The 19,617-nt window shown below is 42.0% G+C and overlaps 1 protein-coding gene across 3 annotated transcripts in view; it reads left to right on the top strand.

The window, feature by feature from the left end:
* TGFB2 (transforming growth factor beta 2) overlaps nucleotides 1-19,617 on the top strand; it is an 86,202-nt gene that overhangs the window by 41,232 nt on the left and 25,353 nt on the right. For all 3 annotated transcript variants that reach the window (XM_081297703.1, XM_081297701.1, XM_081297702.1), the window contains one exon: nucleotides 10,990-11,153. In XM_081297703.1, coding sequence (XP_081153829.1) covers nucleotides 10,990-11,153 — 164 coding nt within the window. The remainder of the gene's footprint in view (nucleotides 1-10,989; nucleotides 11,154-19,617) is intronic.

Below are 19,617 nucleotides of genomic sequence, written 5' to 3'. Positions count from 1 at the left end.
ATTAAGGTGCATAGGAAGAACATGGGCTTGGGTCTAAATGAAGGCATTTGTGTTTGCTCATCTACCCAGCTGCCTGTCAGAAGAGAGAACAGGGGAAACTTCAGAAACCAGCTGAGTTTTTGACCCCTGCTGCAAAGCCATCTTTAAGGCTTCTCAAGAAAACAGAGAGTGCTGCATGACCGATCTAAGTGTCCCCAAATAGAAAACACTCATTCTCTCTTAAGAATTACCCTTCCATTCTCAAAATTACAATGCCTCCCAACTTTGCTGAGGTATAAAATAAATCCATACTAGTTGGAATAACTCTTTGAATGACTCTTTTCAGTCAGCTTCTGCTCACAGTGTCCCTCAGAGCAGATTAAAATTTGGACATTTTATAGCCTCTGTACTCAAAAACAATGAGATTGAAGCACAACTCTAGGGCTTTCTCTCAACTAGTTCAATTAAGTGAGAATAACACATGCTCATACACTTTAAAGGACTTAGCCATAGTCTGGGTTTGCAGTGGAGATCCTTAAAGACTGTTTTCCTTCCTCACACAAACGGTGGCCCAATGTTGCAGAACACAAAATTGCCTAGCACCCAAATGAACATGATTTCTTAAAACAAGCATAACACCCCTGGCCCCATTCCAGAACTCATTCATGCCACAGTTCATCTGGATTCCAATAATTCCTGTACGTTCCCATATCTTAATTGCCCATACCTGTGTTGCCAGTACAAACAGGATGAGAGAAGAGTGCACATCCTTAATGAATCCATCTACCAACCCTAAGAAAGCTCCATTACTTGGAATTCTAATATTCTTTGTAAGGCCCTGAATGGCAGTCTACTGAAATGCTATGGTGAATAGTAGATAGTTAAAAATTTCTTCTGAGCAATTCTTAGTTTCTACCATCTTTATATTCCACATAGAGAGCTACCATTTAGCATGAAGGAAAAATCAGATCTTCCATTCAGCTGTTTTTTGAAGGAAGCATATTTGGAAACTCTGATATCACTCTGAGAGTGCTGATTAGGGGAGGATGGGCATTCATGGGTGAGGTGGGTGCCAGAACCTTCCTCAGCCCTGTCTCATGAGCCATTTTCCATGGACACAGCTGGCCTGCAATCCACTGTGAAGATGTGCCACTGGGAGAGCCAGAAGCCTCATCATGGTGATAGGATGTGACCACAGATCCTCCAGGGTCACCCTTCTTATAGTCTTAGCTATTCCCCCTGGAGCTGAGCCACACCGTGTCCAGTGCAGGTACAGAGAAAGTGCTCAGAGAAAAGGATCTGGTGTGGATTTAGTTTGTATTCACTCATAAAAGTCCTAGAAACTTTGTGGCCTATGTGTGAATTTGGGGGATTGAAAGAAATAGATACTAAAGATCTTCTTGATCTTACAACTCTGTCTCCTGTAATATCATTTAACAATCTATGCATTTGCATAGATTTACCATATCAGACCTCAGACTCAGCACATTTGGAATGAGGAATCAAATCAAATAAATATACATAGAATTGTGGTATATTGTGAATCTTGCACACAAAAAAAGCCTCAGATGATGAAATCTGTAAAAGAGTGAAAAAGATTTGAAATGAATAGAAAAGTTGATATGAACACAAAGGCAAAAGAGGGGATGCAGGGAGGGGAATAATTGATTGTTAGGGTACATTAATCAAAGTACAAGTTCTACAATGTGGTAGTTGATAGTTCTACTCTATTCTGCCTTAAGAATTATATTCATATTTAAGTGTCCAGTTTTAAGATTGGAGTCAAGAGAAGAACAACCAGAGAAGGTGAATCACTTTCATGAAAAACAACGAAAGGAAATAAGACTTGTTTGCTTAGAAAAGTAAAGAGATGTGGAAGATAAGACATGAAAACTGGTTTCAAAATTTCTAAGTAGGATCAAATGGAAAGGGAGTAGATCATCTTGTGTGGGAGTACTAGAACCGTTGTGTGGCCCTTGTAAATAAGCAGCTCAGCTCAGGTGAGGGAAGAACTGTTGTGCAGAGGGAACTGTCAGAGGCTGGAGAGGACTGGCTGAGCTCTCAATTCCCTGCCCCTAAAAGCCTTCTGGGAAAGACTGTCTTTTATTATTGAGAGAAAATTATTGTAGGAGTTAGGTACCAGTAACAAGGAGAATGCACCTAAATAGGTGCCAGGCAATTCCTCTGGGTGCTCTCATTTCCACTACATTGAAGAGTTGCATGAGAATGAATTTCACTTTATTTGCTTTACTTTCTTAGGCTGGATAATCTAGACCATCTATTCCCCTTTATGTTTGCTCACTCCCAAACCATGAATTTAATATGTTAGTAATAACAGCCCATGCCACTTGGTTAAGTTGGTAAACAGTTTACAATCCTAGCAGGGTGTGCCCTGCCACTTATTAACTTAAGCTTTAGGGCAAAGCAACAAATCAACACAGTGCCTCAAAGTAATTAGGCGATTGCATTACAAAAGAGAGAGAAAGAAAAGAAAAGAAAAGGCCACAAGCAAGAAGCATACAAAAAATACAAAGAAATGCTCCCAGTAGAAGTCACTTATTGATCATTATGCATCACAGCTATAATTTTGTAAAGATTAGAGAAAGATTTTCAGGCTAATAAGGAGCCACTGTACCCATTAAGTATGTCAAAAATCCACACCAATCATTGTAGAGCTGTAGGGGAAGTGCATTGGATTCTGGACAAGGGAACAACAGAGTTTGTTTGGGATAAGAATACTTTTGGTGCAAGGATGAGCAAGAATGTCCAATGTTGAGCAAGAATGTCAGGGTTTGTGCATTTTAATCCATGACTTGCCAGTGTTTGGTGTAATCCTGGAAAGTTTTGATTCCTTAGTTTCTCAGTCTGTAAAAAGGAAGAAAAATAAAGTATTTCCCAAGTTTAACTCATTCAACACATCAATGCATGTGGCTTTCCTTTTATTGACCTTGCTTAGAGCCATTGACAAATTCTGGAAAAGTTGTATGGATAAATGTGTGGTAGGGTACTTGGCTCTTCAAACACCATTAGTGGAACAAAAACATGACGTTTTGCCCCCAGTATATCAAAGCACAAGAACATAGATGGAAAGGAAGTAAGAAAATGAGGAGAGAAAGAATGTAGAAAGGAAGGAAAGACGGAGAAAAATGGAGGGAAATCACTTTATGTGCTTTAAAGAATATGGCAGAGACAAGCTGCTTCAGTCTCTGGTTCCAACTGTGAGGACAGCCTGCCACTGTGAGGCCATTGGGAAGGGATGTTTCACATTCATGGTCCACCTACCCACAAAATGAATCCAGTCATATTCCTTTTATTCTTACTGTCTTTTGAGTCTCCTCTGGCCTCTCAGTGGAAAGAATCAGCCTGCCCTTGAAGCACCCAAAGCTTCACTGCAAAACCCGGCACACTAACCAGACTGCCTCCACAGCCCTGAGCTTGCTGAGAAATGGGGAGGAGCTAAAATCAAAATAGGTGTCTCCCTGTTAGGTGGGAGTTTATGGGGGTGATGGAAACTTTGGAATAGAAACTAGAAACCCCATGTCTGTCACAGGTCAAGAAAACCAAACACCATGGGCCAGAACCACTGTTATTTTACTTTTTTTGCACCGTGTAAGAAGGGGCCCAAACACTCATGCTGACAGTACGCACAGTCTCAAATAGCAGCTCAATGAAGGCCAAGTCACAAAAGTTGATGCTGACACAATTAGGCTCACGATTGCCAGAAGCATGTCAAGTTTGACACCAACCCCCTCTTGGAGACTCCCACTTTAAATCGCAGATGCTCTGGTGCCTTGTTACATTTAATAGGTGGGATGGCCGGAGAGAGAATCAGAAACCACTGCCGATGCCCTGTTTATTTCTCAGTCATTTTGTGTTAAATTGCTGTGACTTGAATGTCAGCAGTGTTTGGGATGTGGTAGTGAAATAAAATCCATATCCAGTGTGCCAAGACAAATTTCAGAAAACCCCAAAACACAATTGTCTTGGTTTCTTACTGGCTGTGTCTGTGCACACACAAATAGTAGCTCGTTTACTGCCCTCCAACCATTTGGTGGGTTGCTTGTCTTACTGCACTCTGGGGGATGTCTAATGAACCCCAAACTACTCCCCTCAAAGCTGGGGATGTCAGGAATGAGGGGCCAACACACTCATTAAGCGTGTCAAAAGTCCGCGCCAGTCACTGCTGAGCTGCTAGGAAAGCAGTCATTTCTGGAAAGAGAAATGGGGAGTTTGTTCTGTTCATTCGAGGGGCTTGGGCAAGACAGCCAGGGGATGCTACGGGGACACAAATGTGTGAAGGTCTGAAAGATACGGGGCAATCGTGGTCTTAGCAAAATATGTCTTGTGGGGGAGCATTCACAGAGTGGAGCACTTCTAGCTTTCAAACCAGGGCTGTGTGTTAAGGAGTATCAGTGACAATACCAAGAGAGTCTTGTGTTGCATTGAAAGGTCAAGATGATCTCAAGTTGAAGAACAGCAGCTTTGTGTCCCTTTTTTTGTAACCATGCATTAGTGTGTGCGTTGGTGTTTCTGCCTAGAATCCATTCATGCCTTCCACTCAGGGGGTTCCTCCTTAGAAAAGGCAGGAGATTCCAGTGAAAAACCACGGGCTATTGATGGTGAAAGCCCAACTCATCTTGACCTTAGCCAAAATGATTTCATTTTCCTCATTCTTAATTTCTGTATCTTTGAAATGGAATTTCAAACGTCTTTGCCGAGATGAAAGATATAAAGCTATTATATAATGGGAAGAAGGTCTTGAAGTAGGATTCCAAGTCTGCCCTGAGATCAGGCCAATACAATTGATGATGGGAATGGTGGAATGGACATACTTTATGAGTTCATGATACTGGATAACTGGATGTGAAGCCTGGCCAAGTTCATTGGGGTCAGACTATCATTGTCTAGGGCAGAAATTCTCAAAAGTTTAGATGCCTTTGTCCTTCTTTCTTCTACTCATTTTTTAGGGTACCTAAGAACCTCCCAAGGAGTTTGCTAAACTGCAGAACACCATCCCCACTCTTTGTGAAATACTGTTACATAAGATTCCTATGTCCACTCTAATCCACAGGAACCTGCACTGTGTTGTAAGACTCTTGCAGCTTTTCTCCTAGGGGTCAGACTTGCTTAGATTTGAAGATCACATGGACAGTGAATGCACCAGGCAGGAAGGTACACAAAACCTCTACGCCAATAACAATCCCTTTCATACGCACATCTTCTGAACTATTGACCTATCTGGCTTAGCTCAGAAACTCCCCAGGTACACCAAGATCAGTGCCAAATTTCCCTTGGAGATTCTGACTTTGAGAAAGCTGTTGTTAGACATTAAGGTCACTTTCTTCTTACCTCTTGGACTCTTCTAATCTGCTTTTGATTTTTACCTAGCACTAGTTTCACCAGTCAGGAGTCAACCAGTATCTTTTATCACTGTGGTTCTCAGTGAGATGTTGCATCCCCCTCTCCTGGATGATTTGCATTTATCAAAGCTTCCTGGGTGAGGCCAATGCTGTGGGTGAGGAACCTCACTCTGAGAACCACTGCCTTAGCGAAGACAGCAAATGCTCACAGATCATTGACCTAAGCATTTCAATGTGTCCCGCCCTTTTATTTTCCTGCCAATTAATGGTATAACCAACCAGATAGGGAATAAAGGATAGGCGTATGATTGAAGCATTGCCCTGCCTAAGGACTGAGTTCTGAACAGTCTTGGGACAGTTCTTGAAGGCACCACATCTACATTCTCTGACCGAGCCCATCTCATATGGGTGATGTTAAAAGACCTTTCTTCACTTTATTGTTTTTTTTTTTTTTAAGTAGTCCTATATGAGCATTGCAGTGAAGGTGGGATTGCATCCCAGCAGAGATGTTCGCTGGGAAGATGGGAACCTCTTGTTGCCCCTTATGGATGGATAAGGCTTTCATAAAACAGGTGGGATACTAAAGGACAATGTGGAGCTGGGGAGGTGTGATACTTTTGGTGACTCATTCCTCTCCATGCAGGCGAGAGGAATTAAGAGTACCCCAAGTCATTTATGTACCGCCCAGGACACTCAGTTGCTTCTGCTCATTCTTTGCTCTTCTAATTAAGTCTATGAGGCAATAAGAGAGCTGTCTCTCCTGGGGGTATTCACAGAAGCTCCAGTGTGACCACTTGGCAGCTTTGCTGCAGAGTGGGACAGGAAGGGTCCTAGTGGAAACTTTGGCTAGACTCAGCACTCCACATTTCAACCTGTTTGCCTGTATAATCCTAACAGTATGATTCAATACCTACTACTCAAAATATAGATGAACAAACAGGTTGAGAAAAGCCAGGTGATGTCCCTGTCGTCACGTAATTATCAAGCACTGGTTGATTTGGGGTCAGAATTGAGATAGTCTTAAAGATCCTTTGCTGTATGAAGATCTTCTAACTCTGTGTGGCTGCAGCAGGCTTGGGTTCAAAATTTACAGGACCTTTCTTCAACATGAGAATGTGAGGCCTCTTGTTCAAAAAGTGAGAGAAATGCTATTGGAGATTCTAGAATATGTATATACTTTTGCTTTGTTTCATGGTCTCTCTCTCAACCTGTTGTTGCTTTTCTTCCCTCCCTCTCTTCTTTCCTTCCTTCCTTCCTTCCTTCCTTCCTTTCATTCATTTTTTTTAATGGGCTATTTGCTATTGTGCTCCCTTGGGCATGAAAATACTACTCACAAGAACTTGGGGCCTGTCCCCAAAATTGGAGTGTCCAGCCCACCAGCAGTTGGATCTCTCCTGACACCAGTTATCAGCCTGATGCTTCATGAAGACAGACATCTCCCTTTCCAATGAGAATGCAGCTCCTGCTCATGGGATTTGCAAACTGTGCACTGGGATGTGCTTGGTGCTTAATCTAAGAGTCAGGGAGCAGCATGCTCCTACTGAGATGCCCATTGAATGCCCTGAGGTTCTGCCCGCTTCATGGGAACAACTACCAACATGCCCTTCCATGAAGTGGCATGGATTTTGTGCCTAACCCTGATCTACCTGGGGGGCAGAGGATGGCAGTGGTCACTGGGTGGCCAGGAAAGGCCGGAGACAACAGCACTAAAGACTAGGATAAAGAATGCCCGGAGGTGGATCAGCATGAAAACTGAGTCTCTAAGCCACTGTAGTGCTCCTTAGTCCCATGAAATCTTCAGTTGCAAAGCATTAATTCAGAAATAAAATTAAGGATTTCAAGATGGTGACCACAGACCATTGAACTTATATGTGGAGCTGAGCATGGGAATCCTATGTCCCTTCTCCGGTCACGTGCCCATGAAGCCAGCCCTGAGCTGTAGAGAACCAAAAAAACTATAAGTGAAAATTCTGGAGCCAAAGGTGCTTCTATAGGGAAAACAAATAAGTTGGTAAATTATTTGAAACAGACACAAGTCAGTATATATATCATGTCTATAAAGTTTGTGATTAAGTTCTATATTTAGGTTTTCTGTATATTATTACTTTGGAAATTAAGGACTGGTTAGATTTCCTTGTTATTATTATGATGTATTTTATTCTTTTTTACATTTCTCATTGTCTCAAATTTGATTTATCAGGCATTGAATGTGGCCAGGTTTGAGGTGAGGGGGACACTACTCACTTGATGTCATTCTAGAATCTTCTATGTGCAAGATTTTCCCTGAGAGGAAGGCACATGGCAAAGCATGAGAGGAGGACCAGAATTGGCCTGCTGGAATGAAACCAAAGGGTTGAAGGAAAATCAGTTTGATTGAACTAAAAAAGTGGGTCAAAATTTGGGAGGAAGAGGCAGGCCAGGATGTGAGTGTGGGTAAATTGGCAAAGGTCAGGCACAAGTACCTGACCACCTGGCAGTGGAATCAGAACCGGGATTGGAATTACAGAGGACATTAGAGAGAACTCCCATTCCAGAGGGGGAAATGAGTTCTTGGAGGAGGCAGAGGAAAAAGCTCCATCCCTCCAAGACAAAGTGGGCGGGTTGGGGCTGCACTAGCCATTAAACACCTACCCTGCTGCTCTGGCACCCTAAAGGCATGCGCCTGCTCCTCCTGACTGGTTGTAGAGGGGCCTCTTTCGGTTCGCCTGCATCCTGCATCCAAAAGCATTTTTGAAGTTAGGCAGGGTCACAGATAAGGACAGAGTAATTCATAGCAAAAAAATAAAAATATAAAAAACAATTTTTTTTAATCCAAATGAGACTTTTGGCAAGTTGGTCAAGTCCATCAGCCAAGCAGGGACCTGTGGCCTAGAGAAAGCGACAGCAGGGGACAGCTGGGACTGTCCCTTGGGAATGGGAGTTCTTTGGTCAGCAGTTTTTATTGTGGTCTTGTGTGCTGGTGCAGGGAATGGATAAGGCGGCTGCTTCCTCCTGGCTTGGTTGCTTTCATGTGGGGTTGCTAGTGGGGGATGCTCAGCTGTCCTTTCACTTTGTGCATTAACTGCTTCCATTTATAAAAGCACCCCAGATGCAGGTTTGTATTGTTCGGCAGTTGAAATATAAACTGCTTAAATGGTTCTGAGAAGCCAAGAGGTGGAGGGCTGTTTGCCCATGTGGAGGGAGCAGAACAGAACAACTATACTCAACCATCAAGCTACTCCCGTAAATATTTGCAGATGCCCCTTCAGAGCTTCAAAAGCTTAGGACAGGATCATTGGATGATTTGCTTAGAAGAAGAAGAAACAAAATTGACCTCATGCTCTAAGGCAGCCATAAAAAGGAAGAGTTGTATATGGACAGAAGACCACAAAGGGGAAAAAATTGCTCAAAGTTTAATAAACACAAAAGAGAATAAAAATAAATCTCAAGAGCACTTATTTACAAACTTGATAGAAGGATAAGATTGAGGCAGGCGGGCGTGAAAGATGGGTGTTTGGGGGAAGTAGAACAGGCCTGTGGGGGATCCACAGAAAGAGAAGAAAATGAACGAGATGTTTACTCTTGCTAACAACAGGAAGCACGCTAAATTAGCCTTGCTGTTTCAGGATGCTCTTTCAAAGGATGTTTGAAACTTCTGCTGTCTAATGTTGAGGATAAGTGAAGATGAATGCAGCCACTCTGGCCTGCAGAAGGTTCTGGCCAAGAGGGTGTGCAAAGCCAGAAGGCCTGGCCCCAGCTCTGCCCAGCCTTCTCTGTCCAGGCGTCCAGCCTGTTTTGGGTTGAGCTGGTTAGGATAGGACCAGCCTCTCCCGTCATTGGGGTGGGCATATTCTAGGAGAGAAGCAGATTTCTTTCTTTTCTGCAGTACCTTTTCAGACTGCTATGCTAGGGGGCTCCAAAAACCTTCTGTTAATACCAATTTCTGCCCTCCTGCAACTGCCCACCACCTATTCCGCAGTGGCAATGGCTGCAGTGGCTCATCGCTGTGTCTGCATGAATACTTTCTTTTCTCTGAAATCTGGATGCTTTGGATTTTGGGGTTTTTTTTGTTTGTTTGTTTGTTTCTGCAACTTCTGGTTCACTAGCTACAAAGCCTCAATTCACACAGTGGTTTTACGAACCAGCATCGAGCACGGCATGGTTTGAAATTCATTTCTTCTCTGTGAACTTGAATCCAGAGATTATCAAGTATATGGGGAAAAGGATGAGGGGAAACTGCCACAAGGGGGAAAATCTAGAGCTCTTAAGATGAGGAAATGTTCGTGTGTTCTTGGATTTTTTTTTTAAAGCATAATTATCAGGGCATGGATTTCCCAAGAAATCATGAAAGGTGTTCATTTCTATTTTAAGCTCCACAAGAAGGCTTGTTTATTTAGTAAGCTAGCATTGCCAATAGCCAGATGCCTGTGTCCTTCAAGACTCTCATTGATGACCAGCTATGCAAACTGGAGCTCTTTGGTGAACTTCATGTTTGCAGAGCACTGTCCTGAATATGTGGGAAAAAAAGAAAGATCTGGCAAATAAAGTCTATGCCCTTAAGATTCTTAAAATTTCTCAGGGGAAAGCAAGATAAACAAACATGATGCAGAAGTAATAAAAATTGTGCTTGTAAAAAAACAAACAACTGTGAATGATCATTTTGTCATGAAGCTACCTAATAGAAGAAAGGGTAGAAAGAAATGGAGCTACCAGATTGGATGGAGTCCTCTGGCATAGGGAAGCTAGATTTGCCCATTTGGGAAGAAGATGGTAGAAACATATTTGTCAAGTGGTAAGTCCAGTGTTGGTACTCAATAAATGAATGCTGTATATGAAAGCTTAGGGATAGAGTTGACCTGCTTTTTTGGTCCTGGTATAGCCTCACTTGTACATTTAAAGGCAATGGCAGATTATTAAAAAAAAATAATAATAACAGCAAAACTCTAAGCAACCCATGAGCTTGAAATAATTGTGCACTCTCTGCAACTCTTTTGCATGGTTCAGACGGAGGGAATTTGTGCTAATTCTTATTATTAACTAGGATTACCTTTCATCAACAGAATTATAAATAATGAAGAATTTTAAGACTGGATTTGGTATAGCCAGCTTGCTAATATGGTTCTGTTTATTTATATTTCCTCACCATAACTTGGTCATACGTGTGTGAAAAACCAAACTATTGTAGCCAAAAAAGATGAAATACATGGGCCTGGATAAAAGTAGACTATTTGGATGCCAAACTTTCAAGGAAAAAAATACATGGGCGAACTTCTTGCTATTTTCTTGGCACATCTGATTAAAGTGTATGCGAGGCCGACAGCTCTCTCCAGGCATCAACTGTCATGAACTTGGTCCAGTTCATAGCCATCTAGGATTTTCCACCACTCCGTGAACCTTCAAAGGACAGGGTTAGCTGCACGCCCTCCAATGTAGTTGGAAGTAGTTTGTTAATCTCTATTAATCTGCTACTCCTGTAACCAAGTGCACATGTTTATTTTACTTTTTGTTCTGGTTACATTGTTAGTGGTAGTAAATTGACCACTAGAAAAGAAATCATTCTGTAGATTTTTCCCTTATGGTTTGCGGGGGTGGGGGAACTGTCTCACACCACTGGTCTTTTTCGAGAGCAGAGTGGGTTTTATCATTTAATGATTGCCCTAACTCTTTACAGATGCCATCCCGCCCACTTTCTACAGACCCTACTTCAGAATTGTCCGGTTTGATGTGTCAACCTTGGAGAAGAATGCTTCCAATTTGGTGAAAGCAGAGTTCAGAGTCTTTCGTTTGCAGAACCCCAAAGCCAGAGTGCCTGAACAACGGATTGAACTCTACCAGGTAAACTTCTGTTTGGGTCATTTTCAAGGGTAATTAGTTTGAGATTTGCAGATAAAAGACTTTCTACTCTCTTAGATTTTCTTAGCTGGCATAAACTCTACTATACATGGTGGTTGTGTTAGAGAGCCTTCTTTATTATTACTGTGAGAATGATAGCTTGGTCCTAATCGCTCAGGAAGGGCCCCAGAGTGCAGTATCAATCTCTGTGCACACTAGTTTAGTGGCATTCACACTACTGCAGTCCCACCTTTGGGATGCTTTAGTCCAAGAGCCAAACCCCTCATCTGGGCCGTCAGAGACTAAGGCTAGATTCCATCCCGAGGAAGAAGTCAGCCGACCTTCTGCTTCTCATGCTGTGTCTCTCTCTTATTTTCCTCTTTCCTTCCATTCTATTGTATTTTTCGCTCCTTTTCTTCTTTACTTCCTCATCTGTTTACTAATTTCATTCATTTCCTTTTTTCCCTCTAATTCTACCCACACTCTTCAATCCTCCCTCCTCCCCCAAGCCCCTCTGTTCTCCATAATTTCATCTCCTCTCATCTTCCTAGTAGAGTTGGCGGGGCAGCTGTGTCAAAAGATGATGACCACGGGTCTAGATCCTGAGGTCACAGGCCTGTTCTTCAAAGCCCGTTATGTAGGTGGTGTCTACAAGACAGTAGCTTCAGCATCACCTTGGAGCTGTGAGAAGTGTAGAATCCCACACCCACCCCAGACTTATTGAATCAGAATCTACATTTTAAGGAGAATCCCCAGATGATTCTTATGCACAATGAAGCCCAACTCAACAGACAGTTAAACTACAGCATGATATCACATACATAGTATATGCCCTGGAGGTCCACCAGGGAGCTGACGTTTGTGTGAGACCTCCAGAAGAATCTCCAGATATATATTAAAACAGGATGAGGGATGGTCATTCTTGGCAGGAAAGGCTTGTACTAGGGACCAAATCCAGGGCCTCCTATATACTAGGCAAGTGCTCTACTACTGAGCTATATAATCAGTACCCAAATGACACAGGTTTATTTAGGGTACCTGGCACATGGTGCTCAGGACCTGGAGATGAGGAGAGAAAGATACTGCCCTCCAGGTAGAATATGAGAGGGAGACTAAAGAGAATTAAGAGCCCAAATCTGGAATCCCCAAGGTCAAGGAGCAGGTATGTGTGACAGTCTGGTTAAAAAGTAGGCTTATTTGAGGAAGGTGAAGGAATTGACAGTCGTGTGAGCATTCAATTATTTGGAAATTTGGATAATGAAGCTAAGAATTCCCCTTATATTTTTTATGAAAATGGGAATTACCCTACATCAATGTTGTAAATGAGATCTCAGGAACCAGTTGAATATTTTAAAACAGTTTTCAAGTACTAGTTGATATGCGTGCTCATGAAAAGTAATTCTTACTTTATTAAAACGGGTCTTCAAGAACTTCTGCTCAGGGATCTTTAAATCTTGATGTGTCTTCTGATAGAGCACTATGAGGTGTGACAGATGGCCAGGCCCTGGGCTTCTACTACCAGTGCAGTGTCATGGTGTACTTGTGTGTGTTTAGAAGTGTGTCAGACGACACTGACAACTGTCTTGTGGAGTTAGTGCTACCAGGGGTTCTTTCTACAACTCTATCCTTTCTCTACTTGACAGAGACACTGAGTCACAGAGAAATGGAGTAACTGGGCCAGGGTCACATGGCTAGGGAGTGGCAGGTCTGGGATCCCATTCCATCTCTGGCTTCCAAAGCCCTCCTGTTCCTCACCACGTAACTATGCTGTTCATAGACAATCTTTCCCTTCCTCTTTCCCTCAATAAGAGCCAGAAGAGAAGAAAAATAAGGAAAACTAGGCCAGAGGGTGGAGTGATGTTTGGAAGAGGAAGCAAAGATGGTTCCTGTGAAAAGAAGCCAGATTAAGGGTAGCCAGATAAATTGCAAGGTGATTCAAACAAACAAACAAACATGAGAACATCTCCTGTGTCTCCTTTTTTCCCTTCTTTTTTCAATTAAAACACTCAGTCTCTGTCTGGGCTGATGACTGTATTATGGATTATTCTCTTTGATGCTGTTTCAGTTATGTGGCTTCAGTAAATTGAAGGCAGGGTCTCTTAGTTCTTGTTGCCTGCAACATAAACTGCTAAATCACTGTTATTCTTTGATATCTTGGCCTTTGCTCTGATGAGTGGTCTCTGCCAGAAGGCTTGCTGATGACTTCCCTTCCTCCCAGAGGCTATCCTGGCTCTAAGAAGGGATGCATCCAATGAGGCTGGTAAAATTAGAGGAATTTGGTGAGTTCTTAGTAGATGTGTCCCCTTCTGAGAGATTTTTTTGCAATATTAACTACTCCATGACACAGGCAACCAGACACACGTGGATTTGAGTCTCTCAGTTGGAAAGGGTACAGCCCAAGATGGAAGTTTTTAGTTCTAAGAGGCAAAGACATGATGGTCACTGTCACAGAACACCTGTAGGAGACAGCTCCAGCAGAAAATTAAGAAAGAATTGAACCTTCTAATCTGTCTGGAACTCACCTTGCAGCAATATCACCTCCTGAAAATAGCTGATGTCCAGGAAATGAGTCAGAGAGGTTCTTGACCACAACAAAGCCCTCATACAGCTGAGTGATCAGGAAGGCAGCTGAGCCCTTTATCCACTTCTGACCAGGTGGATGGTCTCTAGGACCACAAGAAGTTAGAAGTACGGAAGAAGGGAAAGCAGAGGAAGATACCCTGACAGCCACAGAGATGATCCTTTAGAGCCAGTTGCAAACTAACTCAGGAAATCAAGTCATGGAAGCAATGCCTGTTGTGGACAATTTTGCTAAATCTTCCACTGTTGATAGTTAACCTCTATTTTATCTCCTTGGCTCCCTACCTAGTTTCTGACTTCTGCTTCTGGCTTGTTTATTTGGAGTCTCACTTTTGGATTGTTGTTTACCAACTTTCCACTTGCCTCCAGCTCTTATCTAGAGGTCTTTGCAACCTTCAGTAATAAACTAACTCCCTTTTGTAGTCCCAGGACAGAAATTGATGCCTGTGATTACAGACTTGAATTATGAAGGTGAGGCTAAATTATATTCAGGAAAATTGAACACAGGCAATAAATTTTAGAAAGGTTTATATCCAGAATTGCTGAAATATTACTTTGAAAAAAAAAATGGCTTGGTGCTTAAATGGGCAGATCTCCAACTATTTGGAAAGCTTGACTGTTCTGAAGAACAAAGTCTCTAAAGTTTCTAGATGTCCTTTGATTACTATATTACCTGACATATAGTTGACTCCCTAGAGTCAACTAGAGGAAGTTAGGGAGAAGTTAGGGAGACTCCCTAGAGGAAGTTAGGGAGACTGTGAATCAGTTCTTAGGGTGCTGAGATAGTTGTATGAGTGATTTATTAGGATTTCTTAGATGATTGATTTCACAGTTTCCCATGTATGCAACTGTGTGTGAGCATACATGTGGGCACAGGTACTTCCTCATCAAGTGTGTCTTTTATGAGGACTACCCACAGTTCTTTCTGGGAAGAAAAAGGACAATTGCTTCTGGACAGATGCAGTTTCAACAAGCTCTCTTGGTGATTTGGATGTGATCCTTCTCTCCTTTAGAACTGCATCTTTCCATTCTCATTTGGAGAGCATTGGGAGATTGAAGACCTATCCCAAATTTGGGGGGGGGGTCATTCTGTCTCATACAGTATTTCCTGGTACTCTTTTTAGAGACATAATATTAGCTTGATATCCTAAAATAGCACCTATGAGAGTGAGCTCAGGGTTTGTCTGTCTGGTCCCAGGCCACGGAGGTCTATTGGTTCTTCCTATCTGGGAGATGTTGGGACCTGAGCTTTTGATGAAGTTACACTGAGCTTGGATAAAACTAAAAACTTGGGAATTCGAGGTTTTCACAACCTTCTCCTCTTTATAAAACAGTCTGTCAGAAAGGTAGTAAAATAGAATCTTACTGTCCTACTTAGTGTAACCTCTGTCATGTTAATGAATCCTAACTAGCATATACTTCTATGATCCGGATATGGCTTCAAATGTATGCCAATAATGTAGGAACTATGAGACGGATAATGCCCTTTCATAGATGCAGGCAAAGAGGAGAGAAAACACAACTTTTTCCAGATAGAAAGTATCCTTGCTGTTTTTTTTTTTTTTAGGTTTTTTTCTTTTCTTTTTTTCTTATATTGGGGGATTAAACCCAGGGGCACTTAACCACTGAGTCACATCCCCAGCCCTTTTTGTTATTTTTATTTTGAGACAGGGTCTTGCTAAGTTGCTTAGGGCTTCACTAAGTGGCTGAGACTGGCTTTGAACTTACAATCCTTGTGCCTCAGCCTCCTGAGTCACTGGGATTACAGACGTGCACCGCTGAGCCTGGCTTCTTGCTGTGTTTTTAAAGCTTTATAACAAAGGCAGCCTTTATTGAAATATGCTCAGATAAATCTCCAGTTCTCTGGGAGTGGTTTCAAACCCACAAGTCAGTACTGCTTAGCCCATCTGGAAATTCGAACACATCTTTCTTTGATTAAGTTGCCTCTATATTTATGATTAAAATCATGACTGGAGTTATAAGATAGAGGGAAAATACAAAGGCAAATCTTTTTCAAGTTGAATATCACTTGTATGATGAGCAAGGACACCTGCTACCTTGGAGTGTGAGGAATTCTCCACTGTACAGTGAAGAAATGAGGCCTGGAGAAATCACTGGCTTGTCTAAGCCAGTAATCGGTGTCCCTAAAGAATTGTGTCCCTAAAGAATTCCTTGGGGCCATCTAATAATACCTATGCTTAGATCTGCTGCTCTGAGAACTCTGAGGCATTTCTAGTTTCCTCTCACCAAACCATACCCTTTCCACACCTATTTTCAATTACCTTACCACCTCCAGGGTAGTAGGATTCATATCACTGTTTGATTATGTATTTGCCAAATTAAAAAAAAAAAAAACTACCCAAAAATTGTATGGTCTCAAATAATACCCATTTTATTTCATCTCATAATTTGTTTATGAGTCAAAAAATTTGGTCAGGGCTTGGTTGATATATTGTTTAGTTCCGTGTGACTTTAACTGGGGCTACTTGGTGGCATCCAGATGGCTGGTTTGAAGGATCATTGTTGACTTTTCTCATATGCTTGGAGCTTCTCCTGGATGGCAGGAAGGCTGGACTCTGCAGGGACCCTCATTCTCTCTTCTGTCTCAGGGTGTTTCTATGTGGCTTCCATGGAGGCTCAGGAGTCTGCTTTATAAGGTGGAAGCGGCCAATCCTCTTAAAAACTAGGCCCAGAACTGATATTACTTGCACTCTACTGATCAAATGAGCTACAGGGCATCCCAGATTCCAAGGGAAAGGAAACAGACCCCATCTATCAATGGGGATTATATTAAAGAAGTTGCAACCATGTTTAATGCCATCCCCACCCACTGTGTAACGTGGAGTAACAGTTGGAAAACCCAAAGTGAGCATCTCCTTGTTCTGTCACCATACCTGCTTCCAGTCATCTAGAGATAAATCAGATTGAGCCTCTGCTTTTTTGTTCAGGAGCTGGTGAAAGAACAGATCAGTAAGCTATGACTCAACAGTGTAGTCTTTTCACCAATAAGACATGCCCACGGTACTCTAAGCAAACTCTGGAGAACCCAGAGAAATGCCTGAGATCCCATTCTGGTAAGTTATATTCATCTGGGTTGGTTTTGTTTTGTTCTGAAGTATAATGAAACAACTGAGGTTAAGTACTTACAGAGAAAAGAGGTTTATTTAGCTCAGTTTTAGAGGCTGAAAATCCAAATAGCATGGCACTGGCTCTGGTGAGGATTCCCTTGGCTACATTGCCTTGTGGCACCATGATAGCAGGAGCTTATGCAAGGAGAAAAGATGGATCACATGGTGAGTTAGGAAGCTAGAATAAGGGGGATAGGTCAGTCTGGCCATCTCCCTCTTAAAGTTTGCCTCATAAAAATTCCATTACCTCTCAGCACTGCCACAGTGGGGTCCAAGCTCCCAATACATGAATTCCTGGGGGACATACTCAAACCGTATCCAAATCATAGGGGAGTTATGAGACTTGGGGTTAATTTGCCATTTTGGTTAGGTTCCTTGAGTGGACAGACATAATTCAAAGAGGCTGAGCCATTGATCTGAATCAAGATTCTTTTGAGCCCAACAATATGTATTGCAGGGATATTTTAATAGATTAGATAGAGAAGTGGGTTTGGTTAATTAGAGTGCATAGTATTATGTTAGGACTATCTTCATTGTGCTTCAGTGTGTTTGCTACCTTTGGGATTTGGTGGCTACCTCTGTATTCCCTACTCACCCTTTATGAAGCAGGCTGGTGTGGTGTTCAATGTCATAGGAAATATGACCTATGTTTTCTGAGGAATTCCTGATTCACTTTCCATTTATTGTGAGAGTGAGATGAAACAAGGTGTGTTTGCCAGGTGGAAAGTGGGCACCCAACATATGTTTTCCTTCCATGTCACCATCTTAGATTTGACTTCTGTACCTGCCATTCCTCCAGGGGAAAGTCTTTGATTGACATATCAGTGAAAATCAGTTACCAGGTCATTTTTAAGATTAGCTTATGAATTCCAGACGGCTGAATAAAATTATGCAAAAATAACTCCCTGAGGAAGCACAGTGGTGTACTGAGTTCATATGTCATACTGCATCAAGAGAAAGAGCTAGCAAAATGTCACCTTCTCATGTGAGGCTGTTATGGGGCCACAAATGTTGGCACCAGACAGCTTAATAGAAGACACTCTGCTGGTGGGTGGCTGTTCTTCAGTAGAAGACAAATGTGCTGAGATGAAACAATCTCAGTGGGTTTACAAAAAAACCTGGATTTCTTGACTGTGGCCTTCAAAGACTCTGGCACTATTCATTTTTATAGAGAAGTAGGTCACCCAGCTTCAGCACCACCATAAGCTTAGGAAGGGAACTCCCTTCTCTACTGATCACTCGATCAGAACTTTGACAAATGAGAGTAAAACAAAAATCTCCTCCTGCTTTCTCTGACCTCTTTCTTTCAAATGTGGCATTTAAATCCTTGTTTAAGTTACATTTGAAAATAACCAGCTTTTCCAACGCACGGAAATCTCAGTTCTAGAGGAGGCTGGTTGCAAGGATCTAAAACAGTGGCTAAATCCTAAGTCATTTATATCTATTTATTTTTTTGGCCTCAAACTGTATACTAAATGGATTTTCAGATTTGAGGATGAAAGGGTGAATTGAAGTTTATGGAGCAAATAAGTAAACAACAATTTCAGTAGGGAAGAGTGAATTGCCTTTAAGGACATTCTGTATAAACCACCTCTGCAAAAGACTTTAAAATGTGCATCCCTAAGGCTTTAGGGTGAAAGTTCAAGGTAGATGGCTTTTTAAGAGACTTCAGAACTAAAAGGTGAGGTTCCTATCATGTCAAGGATCACAGTTCTACTGGGTTAATGACACTCTCCCCCACTACACATGCGAGCGCACACACGAACAGTGATACAGAGTTCAGCTTTCATTCTCATATTGCCCAAAGGGGTGTAAAATAAAAAGAGGTCAGCCAAAAAAATTGACTATCAGTTAAATTAGACTTGCAAAAAGTGCTACCCACCCCCCCCCCCAAAAAAAAAAGAATTATACTGTGCTCCTGTCTTATGGAATTTTACGGCATACAATCCCCTTAATACTGAATCCTAACCTGGCGCCACATTGGAGACATACACAGCATAGGAACCACTTTAAAAAACCACAAGGTATAATAAACACTTTGTTTGTACAAGGCTATTAATATCTCGGGGGATTTTTGAACTGATCAGATGGCATGCTTGCCTCTTAAGGAGATTGGGTTGTTACCATTTGCAGTAGATTATGATGTTACTTAGAGTCTCTGTTAACTCTGTGAACAGATGAGACCCCACGAGTAGTGTGAATAGAGAGTCCTTCTCCCACTTTATTCAAAGAAAAGTAGCAATCATGCAATAGTACCTAACACTCTTATTCTTTTTTTAATAGTGTGACTCAGTAACTATTGATGATTATTGATAACATATATAGTGCTTACTATGTGCTAGGCATTATATTGTAAGTGCTCTCTCTCTATAAATACACACACATCCCCATAGTGGTTTATTTAATTTTTAGAATAACCCCATGAGGTAGGTACTGTTATTACCCTTATTTTATAAATGAGGATACTGGGGTAGAGTGATGATAAGTGACTTTCCTAAGCCATGCAGCTAGGAAAAGTCAGAGCCAGAACTCCAACCCAGACAGAGCGCCCAGGGGCCATGCTCTAGACCACTTCACCATACTGGCAGAAGGAAGCCTGCAGAGTTGATTCCTTGTGGGTGTAAGGCATGGCTTTGCCCCTTTGGGGAATCTGAGGAAGCCCTTATTACTAAGGCAATTCAAAAAATCAAATGAAATGCAGACCAAAGCATCTACTTGACAAAGATTTTGAAAGGCCTAGGGATGATGCATGGAATCTG

Source organism: Spermophilus citellus (genome assembly GCF_964194105.1).
Source record: "Spermophilus citellus genome assembly, chromosome: 6".
Classification (NCBI taxonomy): domain Eukaryota; kingdom Metazoa; phylum Chordata; class Mammalia; order Rodentia; family Sciuridae; genus Spermophilus; species Spermophilus citellus.
The sequence above is the reverse complement of the archived record's forward strand: the minus strand, read 5'-3'. Positions and strand labels throughout refer to the sequence as shown.